General features: G+C 43.5%; 1 protein-coding gene across 1 annotated transcript in view; it reads right to left on the reverse strand.

The window, feature by feature from the left end:
* Positions 1-12959, reverse strand: part of LOC124799024 (band 4.1-like protein 4) — a 578366-nt gene extending 565407 nt beyond the window's left edge. Inside the window, exons 1-2 of the mRNA XM_047262561.1 lie at positions 12945-12959; positions 12214-12318 (exon numbers count right to left, since the gene is read on the reverse strand). Coding sequence (XP_047118517.1) covers positions 12214-12318; positions 12945-12959 — 120 coding nt within the window. The remainder of the gene's footprint in view (positions 1-12213; positions 12319-12944) is intronic.
* Positions 12960-13970: the final 1011 nt, after the last annotated feature.

A 13970-nucleotide genomic window follows, 5' to 3' on the forward strand; every position in this document is an offset into this window, starting at 1 on the left:
TTACGAACTTAAAAATGGCTCTGAGCACTATGGGACTTAACATCTGAGGTCATCAGTCCCCTAGAACTTAGAACTACTGAAACCTAACTAACCTAAGGACATCACACACATCCATGCCCGAGGCAGGATTCGAACCTGCGACCGTAGGAATCGCGCGGTTCCGAACTGAAGCGCCTATAACCGCTCGGCCACCGCCAACTTGCGAACTGATTTCGTTTCGTTTCATCGAAAGGCTTCGCATTTGTCCGCACGAGGGTGAATATACGCACAGAAAACACGCTTGATAACCAGGAATCGAATCTGAGACTTCTGCCTGAGTAGACTGCGGCGCTAACCACTAGGCTACAAAGGTGAGTAGTGCGATTGAAAACACCGTAGCAAAAGGGAGGAAAAAATGGACAACATCGCTTACGTGGATCGGCAGCTGAGGTCTAGGGTTCAACTCTAGGACGGTTGTAGAACTTTTTATTTCACTGCTGACAATGAACTGTTAAGTGAAAAAAACCAAGCTGCACCTCGGTTCGAATCCCACGTTAAACTATTGGCCTCCCTACAGCTGGCTGGATGAGTCAATTTTCAGGTCGGATGGAGGCGAGGGCATACAATAGGACGACGCCAAGGTACATCACTGCGTTGTTCTAACCTTGAGGTTGACGACATCGTTACCCTGCATCGTTTGTATCTAAACACGCTGGTGCTGTCAGGACTACATGTTCGTTAGCCAGCATAACGTGACGTCACGGTACAAGTGCCGAGCACGTTTTGACGGGAGTTTTCCCGGAGCCTGCTGCGTCAGACAGCAACGCCAGCCGCCGTGCTGCGCCCAGCGCTAAGCTTCTGCTACTGCTGCCGGCAGCTGCCAGCCAGGTGAGGCAGTGTGTGTGTGTGTGTGTGTGTGTGTCTGTGTGTGTGTGAGCACAAAGCAAACGCGCCGCAGCTTCCGTGTTTATTCCGCCACGGCCTGCGAATTAACCAGGGCCGGGAGCTGCCGGCGCGCATTAAAAATGTAAATCCGGCGGTGGCGGCTGTGTGGGTGGGGGGAGGGTGGGAGGCAAGCAGGCCGAGATTCGTGGCGCCGCGTCGGCCACTCAGTCGCGCGCAATCCAGTTAGCGGCTGTGCTTACATAAAAGACTCCCCGCTCCTCCTCTTCCCTTTTTTTATTTTTGTCGGATTCCACAGCTACCACAATCATTTTTCTCCGTTTTCACTTCTTCAAAATTCAGCCCGCCGGCTCATCTTTTTCATCTAGCGCTGATAGTCACCTCTCTCGTCACCCTTTGCGCCAGTTCTTTTTTATTTCTCCCCCCTTGCAGCCTGGCGGTCCTCCCCTTTTCAACGCTTTTACTATATTTTACCGGTCTTTTATTTCCAATTATTACCGCTTGTTTGCTTGGTTCTTTTCCTTCCGTGTTGCTGCCATTCTACAGTGCTCTGCATTCAGCGACTTCCGCATTTCACAGGAGCACTGCAACTTTCAATACGGCCTCGACGGAGAATAACGTCAAAGGGTAACAAGTGTTCCTTTTGTCACTGAAAAGTATCGTATAATCCACAGAAGCGAACGAAGCAGTCACTGTCATGCGAATATACAACATTCGTATTGTTCATTAAATGATCCGACCCTCGATTTTCCCGGTTTTTCAAGATGAAACATACAATTCCTTTGTCATGGAAGTCTGCTCAGAATATTATATTATTATACCTATTTTACGTCAAAGGACTGACGACCTTCAAATGTAAAGATGAAGCAAAAGCAAAAAAGCGATGAAATTGGATTTGGTTTCTATTTCTCTTGTGCGGGAAGTGGTGAGGGGTGTAGAAGTGATGTAAAGTTGTTGCTGCATTTATCCAACGGATGAGCGACTCTTTGTTTTCAGAATCGCTACTTTTTACGAGCAGCTCAATGTCTAAAACAGGTGGAGTACATCACAAACGGTTTTCACGAGAAAACACTCTTCTCAGAAACGAAATTATGTGCTCCTATACTGAAATACGGCTATGTAATAACAGAGAGCCAGGTGGCGCAGTTATAAGACACTGTATTCGTATTCAGAAGGCTGCGGTTCAAATCTCTGGCTGGCCAACCAAATTTAGGTTGTCTGTGGTTTCCCTAAATCATTGGTCGTTAGTATTTGAAACGGCAGCCCGCCATCATTTGAGCACTGATGTCAAATTAACCTGTGACTATTCGTGCTGCTCTTAGCTGTTAGGGTTCAATTTCGCAACACCTATGTCGAGAAAGTAATTACGTGGCACAATATTTAAGTATTAAGGGATTTTATATGATGTTCTGATGATAGGCTACGCCCGAAAGGTGTCAGCAAAATAATTTTTAGCATCGAGTGATTGTTGAATTTAATAGCGTAATAAAGCAGTGATTTAAGATATAAGTGGTAATCACGGTGAGTCTTTTAGTGAAACCAGAACGGTTTCCTTTAGGACGTTCACACTGCACGGTTGTCCGCGGGGCATGATGGGAATCAGTAATCGCATGCATGGCTTCGTTTAGCGACAAAGTCAACTTTCATTTGGATGGGTTCGTCAATAAGCAAAATTGGCGCATTTGGGGGGACTGAGAATCGGCATTTCGAGGTCGAGAAGTCTCTTCACCCTTAACGTGTAACTGCATGATGTGCAGTTTCCAGTCACGGAATAATCGGTGCGATATTCCTTGATGGCACGGTGACTACCGAACGGTACATGAAGATTTCATCCCTATTATCCAAATTGACCCTGATTTCGACGAGATGTGGTTCATGCAAGACGGAGTTCGACCCCATCGAAGAACGAGAGTGTTTGATGTCCTGGAGAAGCGCTCTGGGCACCGCATTCTGGCTCTGGGCTACCCACAGACCACTGGCATGGGCCTCGATTGGCCACCATATTCTCCGGATCTAAAAACATGCGACTCCTTCTTATTTGGCTATATTAAAGACAACGTGTACACCAATAACCCCATAACTATTGCTGAGCTGAAAACAGTCATTCAGGACGTCATCGATAGCATCGATGTTCCGACACTTCAGCGGGTCATACAAAATTTCGCTATTCGTCTGTGTTACATCATCGCCAATGATGGCAGGCATATCGAACATGTGACACCCTAAATTCGAATATCTATAGTGACGTTTACACGTTGAATAAAGTGTGTTCACCCCGTAGTTTGCAACTAATTTACATTTTTTTCATATAGTTCAATAATTGTCACCCTGTATATAAGTGATTTAAGAAACAGTCTGAACACCTCTCTTAAACGGTTTGCAGTTTTTCGCCGTCTAATAAAGCCATTTGAAGATAAAAACGAATTACAGAAAGGTCACAGAAGATATCTGCATGCTGCCAAAAGTGGAAACTGACCATGACGAATAAAAAGTGAGGTCCACCTCATGGACACAAGAAATTCTGAAACATTTCGGTTACAGGATAAGTGAAACAAATTTAAAAGCTGTCAATTCGACTAAATATCTGAGGGTTACAATAAACAACGTGAATAGGAACAATCATGCTGAAAATTCTGTGAGGAACAAGAGTCGAAGATTGCGTTTTATTGGGAGAAGACTTAGGAAGATGGAACAAATGTACTAAAGAGCCCACCTACACTATGTTTGTCTCTTGTCTTCCGGAGTACTGCTATGTGGTGTGGGATCCTTACCGGATAGAACTGACGGGGGAGTATCAGGTATATGATAAGCGGGTTGCGATGGGTATCATGATTCTAAAGGCGTTTTTTTTTTTGCTGTTGCAGCGAGAGTTTTAGCGAAATCTGAACCAAGAAATTTGTGCTCCGAATGCAAAAATACGAGGGCAATTTTTTTCGAAATGGAAACCACAGTGAAAATAAAAAATGTTTAATTTACAACATTTAGCTACACCTTCCAGCTACTTCTCTACATAGTCACCGCTCTGAGCTAGATATTTGTTGTACTTGGTACCTTCCCAATACCCTCGTGACAGAAGGCAGCCGCTTGTGTTTTCCACCAATTCCCTACGCTGGTTTGCAGCTCTTTGTGTGAGCTAAAATGTTGTCCTTATAGTCAGCGATTCGCGTGAGCGAAGAGATGAAAATCAGATGGAGCAAAGTTCGGGCTGTATGATGGTTGATCATACACGTCCCATTGAAGCACTGCAGGGGGGATCTTCGTTGTACGTGCAGTGTGCGGGCGAGGATTGTCATGAAGAAGGAAACGAGTGACAGTTACATTTTGTGTACTGCATGAAATGAGACGAAAACTCCTCAACATGTACTTTAGACTTGACGGGAAGCTCTACTGTTGTAGGCATCTTTACATGCTCACTGTGTAATATGGATGAGAAAAAGAGACTGATTAAAACCGATACCAGTATTTTAGTTATCAGTAACCGGCACTTTTCGGTATTTGTTTGGTCTGAATTACAACAGATGTTTTTTAATTGTTTACTAATAACCGGGTAAAAAACCGAAACGTCGATTAGCCATAGCAGCAGTGCTAAAATTTTTCGTTTTTTGATAAACTGTCTTAAAGAATGAATAATTTCTATTAGTAAAATGTGCATTGTTTTTAAATATTTCGTTATCATAGAATTTTGGGAAAAGAGATCAGTGGTACTTTAATAACAATGCCAACAGAAACGAGCACAAACATGGCATAAGAATTGGTACAGCACTGCTGAGTCAATAACGTACCTGTTACCATGTGGCTTGGCCTATTAGACCTCACATGTGTACATGCAGTGTTCAAAACTTACCCCGTCTGGTCTGTAGGGTAGTTTGTCACAGTCGTCGTCGGACACAGTTGTTTTACAGAATGGCACTACCCCCAGTCTGGAAGTATTTTACGAAGTGCGGTATCAAGGAAGTACAATGCTCCATTTGCTTTAAAATATTAAAAACAGATGGAGCCATAACTAACAAGGAGAACACGTAAAATTTATCAGTTCGTTCATAGCTTACAATAAAATCAAAAAGCAGCTGATCTGCTGACTTTATCTGCAGGACATGCCTGTATCAGCTTTCAGCCCTAGAAAATGAACAATTTAACATGAAAAATAAAGTTCATCAACCTCAGTTTCCACACTTTGGCAATGATTATTCCTAATGTCTAAAAAGAGATATGATCCTCCGAATACAACATGACTTTTGAGCTGACTTTTAAAAAATTAGAATCAGTAGGAGAATACCGGTGTCTTTTTTTTTTTTTTAACAATCAACCGCTTATCACTTTACGAGAAAAGCAGCGAATTATGGACGGACGAAGTTTTCTTTCATATGCCTATTTAATTTAATATTTTCATTCTACGTATCTTGGAACTGAAGGAGTCAAATTTTATCAATCTTTGTTCGATTTCTATGTTTATTGCTAGAAATAACAGGAATAAAAAACCGAAAATCTCTTATTTCAGAAACGGGTTATTTTGAGCGGTTTTAACAGTCAGGTTACATTGGCTTTAAGAAACCCTTATAATCGAAAACCGGTTGTTTCAGCAATAAACGCCATCTCACTGAGCGCTCAGAATTAAAAGTGCGACGTGACGTGATAGACGGGCATACTGGAAACACTGCACAAGTCTGCGCAATGTGTGCCGGATTTTCACTGTGGTTTTAACTACGCGACCGATCGGAAGTTGAAGAAAAATAATCGCTCTCGTATTCTGCTAGTTGTCACTAACACAGAGAGATCACCGTAATACAATAAGAGAAATTAGAGCACTGATAGATTCAGGTGTTTATTTTTTCCGTATACCAATAGAGTGTGCAACCGTTAAGAAATAGCCTGTAAGTAGTTCTATGAAACCTCTGCCAAACACTTAAATGTGTACTGCGGAATAACCGAGCAGGTGAACAAGTAGGTCCAGTGACACAGAAAACTCTTAGTGACCACAGGCGCAATTCGTGTTATTCCCGCGTGCAGCAGCTCCGCAGAACGCTATCGCGCGCACTGTCGCGACTCCCACCAGTGCTGTCAGTCTCTCGGGGCGACGCGCGGTGGGGCGCTGTGCTGTGTTGTGTCGCAGCCGCAGGAGCCGTCAGGTGAAAAGCGCAACAATGCGTCCGTCGCCATTAGGCAAATGGAGCGGTCGGCCGCAGACGCCTAGCTCGCATTTACCTGATTAAAACGGCGCGATTGCTGGCGCAGAATGCGACGCGGCGTTCCCCGCGGGGCTGGCGCCCCAGCCGCGCTCTGATGTCGTTCAGCCAACACTGCAAGGGGGCGCGGCGCTAGAGTCAGCAGCTGCAGACAGCTACCCTGGTCGAGGCAGACGGGAGAACGAGTAGTTGCACGCCCCACAACGTATTCTCATATCAGCCAGAGAAAGCACGAGTACTGTCTCTTCTCAGCGCTTCTGTGTGCATGCATTGTGCGAGTAATATGTAGGACGCCTCTAGTGATTTGTCACTCCTGTAGCCGGCATGTTGGGAACTATCCAGCGAGAAGTATGTGGCGGATTAGAACTGTTTTGACAGTGGAAGACATACGATGATCACTTTCTTCGCATTCAACAAGCCATAAAATTATTCACGCGTTCACACTCGAACTTCAATGCATGTGTCTCTCTCTGCTCGTCGATGCTCCAGAGTTGTTACCCCCATACACTTGGGGGTAACCACGTAGCGGAGATGGGCTAAGCTAAAATACCGGTGTTGCTTCCGTCATGAAATTTTACACCGATGTTTGTGATGAAACATCGAAATGTACTCTGAGACTTCATTGCCAGATCAAGTCCGAAGCGAATGTTCCAGTCACACCACAACTGTAGTCTGTCACGAATATTCGTTTCAGAATACACTGCTGAAAATTTAGCTGTTCATTCTGCGTCATCTGAGAAATTTTCCTGGCTCAGTATAACTTCCAAGTCTTACGACCCTCGCTATCACTTTGGTACTGACACTGGCGAGCCAAAACTTTATGACTGCTTGATTAATTGCGTGTAGGTCCACCTCTGGAACCCAATACAGCAACGATCCTGTTTGGCGTGGATCCTAAAAGTCTTTGGTAGGTTTCGAGACCATGTGGCACCAGATGCCTATGGATACATCACGCAGTCGCCGTAAATTACGAGCTAGTGGTTTGTGGGTGAGGATCTGGTATCCGATCACGTCCCCGATGTGTTGTATCGGTTTCAGGTCAGGAGAATATGGTGGCCAATATATTAAATCAGAGTTCACTATCACCCTCCTCACACTACCATAGCACGTTTCCAGTCATGTGACGCCGACAGTTACTCCACTGGAAGATGCTAACAAAAAATGGTTCAAATGGCTCTGAGCATTATGGGACTTAACATCTCAGGTCATCAGACCCCTAGAACTCAGAACTACTTAAACCTAACTAACCTAAGGTCATCACACACATCCATGCCCGAGGCAGGATTCGAACCTGCGACCGTAGCGGCCGCGCGATTCCAGACTGAATCGCCTAGAACCGCTCGGCCACCAGGGGACGAAAGATGCTAACACCGACAGGGAAGACATCGAGCATGGAGGGATGCAGATGAACAGCAATAATTTTCACGTAGTCCAAAAAAAGTGTTCAAATGTCGTGAGGTCAACATGGGAAGATGGAGGGTTCATACGCTGTCCCCCACGTTCTTCAGTGTCTGATACACTTGCGTCTGCGTCAGCGTTGCACTCATACTGTCACGCCTTTAGACTTTAAGACTGTGCTCGCTGAAGTGTCTGTAACTCTTCGATTTGTCCCGGAACTTATTCATCTACTTTGTGATGCTGAAAGTCTAAGTGGCTCCGTTATTTACGAACCATCTTTTATTTTGTTTCACTTACTCAAGGAGTAGCATCCATTTTGTTTTCACTTATTGCAGGACCATCCTTTTTTTTCTTTCATTGTGGAGAATATTTTTGCTGTAGAAATTGTGTTCAAACTTTTGAATGTCCCCTTCATGTGGGTTGTTTATTTGTGGCAGCCAGCAGCGGACACATCAACTCTCCCGTTAGATCTGCCACAGATTGCCGCTCATCCCACATTACAGACCTGATAAGCCTCCTACCCCCAGTTTCTGTGAGGAGGCTTGGGCTTCCAAGAACTAGTCGCCTACTCGTGGTTTCACAGTCCTTCAACCACTTCCCACAGATGTACACGACACTACCACGCAAAGAGCCCACAGCTTCACGGTTTCCGAGACGCTTGTTTCCTGGCGGAAGCCCATAAGAATGTGGCCGTTTGTCAAAGTCAGTGATGTCAGTGGATTTCCTCATTTGCTGGCGGTATCGTCGCAAGCCTGATTTCCCATTCGTCTCTGCTTAGCTAAAATGTACGAGGTGCATTCAATAAGTAACGCAACACGTTATTTTTCTCGGGCAACTTCGGTTGAAAAAATGTGGAATTGGTTATGGGACATCGTGGGTATTCCTGCATCAGCCCCTATAATTTCACGAAGTTCCGATAGGTGGTGGCGCCATATGTAGCCTTCAAAATGCCGTCTGTAAAGGTGGTGCGTTCCAAGCAGAGAGCTGTCGCCGAGTTCCTTTTGGCGGGAAACCAAGCATCACAGACAGTCACAGGCGCTTGCAGAATCTCTACGGAGACTTGGCAGTAAACCAAAGCACGGTGAGTCTGCACACCAGATAGGTGCTCACCTCACTGGACTGTTCTTCCTCATCCACCCTAGAACCCGGATCTCCTACCTTCCGACTTCCATCCATCTGGCCCAGCGGAGGACGAAATCCACAGGAAGCAGTACGTGCATAATGGGAGATTATTTATGCAGCAAGAGTTTGGCTCCAACTTCAACCAGTAGAGTGGTACCAGGCGGGCATAAAAACCGCCCCAGTAAGGTGGGGTAAGGCCGTCGCATTGAACGAAGACTATGTTGAAAAATGGGATTTTGTAGTCAAGAGAATGGCGAACAATATGGTGTATTGGAATCCTAAATAAAATCTGCTTCCGGAAAAGCTGTGCTGCATTACTAATCGAACGCCCCTCTCATTTTCCTTACTGCGTTACGTGACTACTGCGTCAAGTGACTGCTCCGCCACCGGGTGCATACAATCTAGTCGTGGTCAGTGGTCATCAGTGCATGCTAAAGATGGCTCATTCTTGTTGACTTTTGGATGGAGTTTTAGCTGCTGTAGGTTCATATTTGTCTTCCTTTGGAAACATTATCTGCTGATTACCTCTCACAAAAGTTGATTTACTTTACTGTTCTGAGATTTCAGTTCCAGTAAAAAAAAGTCCTAATCGTGGTACATTTCTATCTGAGTATCGAACAAACCGAAGTCGACGGCTTCCTTGGCATTTAAAACGTGAATGCGTGAGGGAAAATTGTGGTCTGACGGAAGAACACTGCCTTAAACAATTACTACACTGTTCGGTAAAATTATGTCCCACACTAAGGAACTGTATATTGCTCTCATACCTATATAGGAACTGCGGGTTTCAAACAAAATTAAATTAAAAAAGAAAATAATGTTACCGGCTTTACCGCGAGTTTCTCCTGCTGGTACCAGGAAAGAGTTATAATTAACGCCGTGACTCTATCAGTATTTAATTACTTAATTAAAGCCTGGCACCGGAATAAATTTATACCAGTCATCCCGAAAATGGAAAAAATTCTGTGTATTTCGCAGAAATTTCCGTGTGTTGCATGTTGTGTGATGATATTGGCTTCGAGCGACGCTGTCTGAAGGAATAAATTTGATGTCGTAACCAAACAGTCGCTGCCACTCACAGTACTTTATAACGCCAAATATGAAAGAGACGAATTCGCGTCGAGCATTTATTTTATGCTTTCGAAGCATTCACATATACAGAATCTCATCTGAATATAATATGCCACAGGCAGCGCGAGTTATAATAAGACACAGTTTTACATACCGGTGACTGAAGTCCAACCAGGGGGGGCATTAAAAACTTTAAGCACTCATTGAAAGCTGCTGTACCTTGCTTTTTGAGAATGTGCACGGGAGTTCATCAAAATAAAGTTAGCACCTAATGATAGAAATGCATACGTGCATTAACAAGATTCCCAAGCCGGGGAACAATAATCACACTTCTAGAATCTGAGCAGGAAAAAACCTGGTTCTTGCACTTGTGTGAATTTACTGGTGTGGTTGTTTTCCACATTCATCTTAACTAATACTTATATGGTGGTAAATTCACTGGCAGGGTTGTTGTCTCTTCTGTGTGTCAGAAGAACGTGCATTTCTGTTAAGCGATGAACCTTTTCTCGAAAAGGTAATGGTTGGTTGTAATTAAAGTGCAGCTACTCACAGAAGTCCAGTGTGGGATGTAATTATCGTATGACAGCGAAACTTGGCAGATACTAATACGTTAATGTGAAACCATTTACGCTGAAGACAAATTTAAAAAAATGGCTCTGAGCACTATGGGATTTAACTTCCGAGGTCATCAGTCCCCTAGAACTTAGAACTACTTAAACCTAACTAACGTAAGGACATCACACACATCCATGTCCGAGGCAGGATTCGAACCTGCGACAGTAGCGGTCACGCGGTTCCAGACTGCAGCGCCTAGAACCGCTCGGCTACCCCGGCCGGCGCAGACAAATTAGTTCCTATGTTGGTCACCATGTGGAAATTTGGCGCTGTGAATGCAGGAAAGACGTATAAAATGCCTCCACATGTAGTTCATTAGGAAAGAAACAAGAGTAGAAAAGGTCCACTAAGTGAGAAAGGCTTAATGTTGATTTTACTATCAACTGCCGCTTACACATTTCGTCAACGATATGCTGCATAGCGCCAGATTTGCACTTCCTGGCCAAAATAGGAACTAATTTTCCAGTGTACATCGGTTTCGCATTAACGTATTGGAATATGTAACAAGCTTCGCTGCCATACGATAATTACAAGTCCCACACTGGAACTCTGTGATTAGCTGCACTTTAACCATAACCATCTGGTACTAACAATTTCTCAACAGGAATCATATAAATTGGACATCAGAGATGACCGATTCTGGACGTAGGAACAGTGTTGACGGTGCGATGTGCAGTCCTTCCGAAGAGTACCTGGTGGCAGGCCATAGCATGAGGGCCAAGGGTGGTGCTGCGACAAAGTGCGCTCAGCAGGTAAATGCTGATCCCCGATCGCTGACCGCCTCAACCACGGTTCACAGTGCTCCTCTCAATGGAAGGTGTGAGTCGACAACCTTGATTTATTTTTGAGTCTCTCAAGCACATTAACACTAAGATTTTAAAAATGGAAAATCAAATTATCCGCTCTTCACTTCTAGCTGCCACAGAAATGCATTAAACGTTAGAGGCGTACCTCATCCATCACCAAGGACTTTTGCGTCCTGAAACACGTGGGCTTACTATAGGTGGCCATGTAGCGCCGATCAAGATACATTAGAGCTTAAAATACCGTCATCATATCATATGACTTAACAAACACGTATCGGTATTGTCCATAAATTTAAAATTTTATTCAAGGCTATCAAACAACAGCTGTGAAGCACACATTTCAAGAATAGAAATAATCAGTCGTCAGCTGCACAAATTTTTATTAAATTAACTTCTTGATTAGTTTCGGCAAATTAATTAGTCATCCTGAGACGCTCATACAATTAAGCTTACATTGGAAAGAAATCTTCACGCAAACTCTGGACGATTGAGTTCTTCGTTAAAATTTTGAGGAAGGACTCTGTCGCTTAGGTTCTGCTTGACGATTGCTTTCCGATGTAAGCTTCACTGTGTATCTTCTGAGGATGGCAAATTAATTTGACGAAACTAATCAAGAAGTTAATTTAATAAAAATTTGTGCAGCTGACGACTGAATATTTCTATTCTTAAAAATCCACAAATTTACGAGAAGTGCGAAATTGATACCACAACTAATGTTTTGTGTGAAACAGTATATTAACAGTGTCTTAGTTATGCAGCTACCGATTGGAATATTTCTTTCTTTGTTGTTCCAGAAAAGGTGTCAAAGCAAAGGAAGTATTCAGCCGATCACATGTATAGACTGAGTCAGTCTATGTGATCGCCGTAAGCTTATTGACACCAGTGCTTACTAATTTAAGTTATATATTACAGCACTGAAGATGGTCACTAAGTGACCGAAAATCAATTTTGCGATAATAAACAAAAATATACGACCAATGCTGTCTCTCCTTCAAAGTATACCCATCATCTGGTCGTAGTGCACAGGACACTATGGAGTCGCCAATCAACGATCACATGTAGTTACAAAGCTATTGTTGATCCGAAAGGTTTTGTGAATTACGCGTCAAATATATGAAAGGGAATGAATTTCTTACCGTCTGATTTGAGGCGTCCAGGTAGCGCAGGCCAAAGTACGCCGTCTCCAGGAGATTGAGATGTCGGAATACGGTGTCGAGGATCTCCTGGCCCGGGCTGTTATCCTGAAACAAGCAACAAAAACGATTTTTACTTTTACAAAGTATCTGGGGAACAACAGCGCATTGTACTGTTATATAGTGCATTTAAGAAGATACAGCGAATTTCCCTCTGATCTGCTGTACATCGCCACTTAAGGAGATTTTTTTGTCCTTTCAGTTCTCAATACATCTATGAGATATCAGAGGATACCTGCTTTTAATTATGCAGTTCTTAGACTTAGAAATTTAGTGAAATATCATTGGTTATACAACCAAGAACTATTACTGTCCTTGGTATTAACGAGCTTACTTAATAATAATAATAATAATAATAATAATAATAATAATAATAATAGTAATAGTGTAGTAACAGGAACAACAATTACTATTTGGTACATGAGAAATGCCTTCTTAACATTGTGTGATTTCCTCATTATATTTTTGTCGAATTTACGTAACGCCGTCTAACAGAAGTGTATGGCAGAAGTATAGAAGAGATTAAAAGTGGGAAATAAGTTGATTGACCAAAGGAAGCGCGAGAAATAATTTGGAAAACATTTGCACATGAGATGGAAGGAAGAGAACAAAAAGAGACAGGGAAGACAAAAGCACAGTTAATAAGTTGAATAATCTGTCGTATCCCTATTCACGAGGTGGGAGTCCATTGCATTGAGCAGTACAAAGCAGATCACAGTCCGCTGCTTTCCACAAGTTACGGAGTCCGCACACGCAAGCACAATACGGCGACAGTATTTTAAATTGCTAGTGATAATGCGGTATAGCATGGCAGTATGTAGGGAAAAAAGAATCGTTACTCTTTGTCTGCGAAAGAAAACGACAGCATTTGTTTCCCTCGTTGTTTGCGTTTTTGCGTAGGACAAGACAAGGGGTTGAGAGAAGCAGTTGTGCAGGATGGGCTCGCGGCCGCCTTCTTTGGGGCTGGCTGTCCATCATTGATGCGCCGGGGCGGCTCCCGCAGGTGCTCAGGCCGTAAACCCCGGAGCCGCCGCCGCCGCCGCTGCATCTTTCACACGCCTCATCCGCGCCGCCGTCGTCGCATTGCGGCGCCCTCGGTCGTTGCTGTGGAGAAGCTAACAAGATGAGCCGCCGGTGCGCACGTCACGGCTGCTGTGACCTCAGGCTTCAGCTGCTCCCGTCTAGCCTCTAGAGGAAACACCTTAAAGAATAAGCCGCCCTACGATTCTTTGTTGTTAAAACTGGTTGAAAATGCTTACTCACGAACGGGAAATCCAGCATTCCCCGAGTAGCAAGAGCATCTTCAGAGGATGATTTTCTACTTCCTTTTTATGGTCAAATGTTTGAACAGAGTGAAAACAAGGCTGGCTATAAACTACCAAATTACACGATGTGTTTTTGTGCGAATTTTCATAGTTGGTAGCCAACGATAGCTGGGAAATGGTAAAATGGAGTATGAAATTGACCTGTTTAATTCTGTAAAAAAAAGACTATAAATAAATAAATAAATAAATAAAAACAAAAAATTAATTGCTTGAAAGTAATCAGGGTAATACAGAAAAACTTAATTAGTGATATGGAGGAAACTTTTTATACGAATTTCTTAGCGAAACGACGAATGGGAAATGTACAAATGGGGTACTAAACTAAACAGTTTCAGTTCCAATTGTGCAGTAACTATCAAATCACAGTAAAAAATG

The sequence above is a fragment of the Schistocerca piceifrons genome, chromosome 5 (assembly GCF_021461385.2).
Source record: "Schistocerca piceifrons isolate TAMUIC-IGC-003096 chromosome 5, iqSchPice1.1, whole genome shotgun sequence".
Taxonomy (NCBI): domain Eukaryota; kingdom Metazoa; phylum Arthropoda; class Insecta; order Orthoptera; family Acrididae; genus Schistocerca; species Schistocerca piceifrons.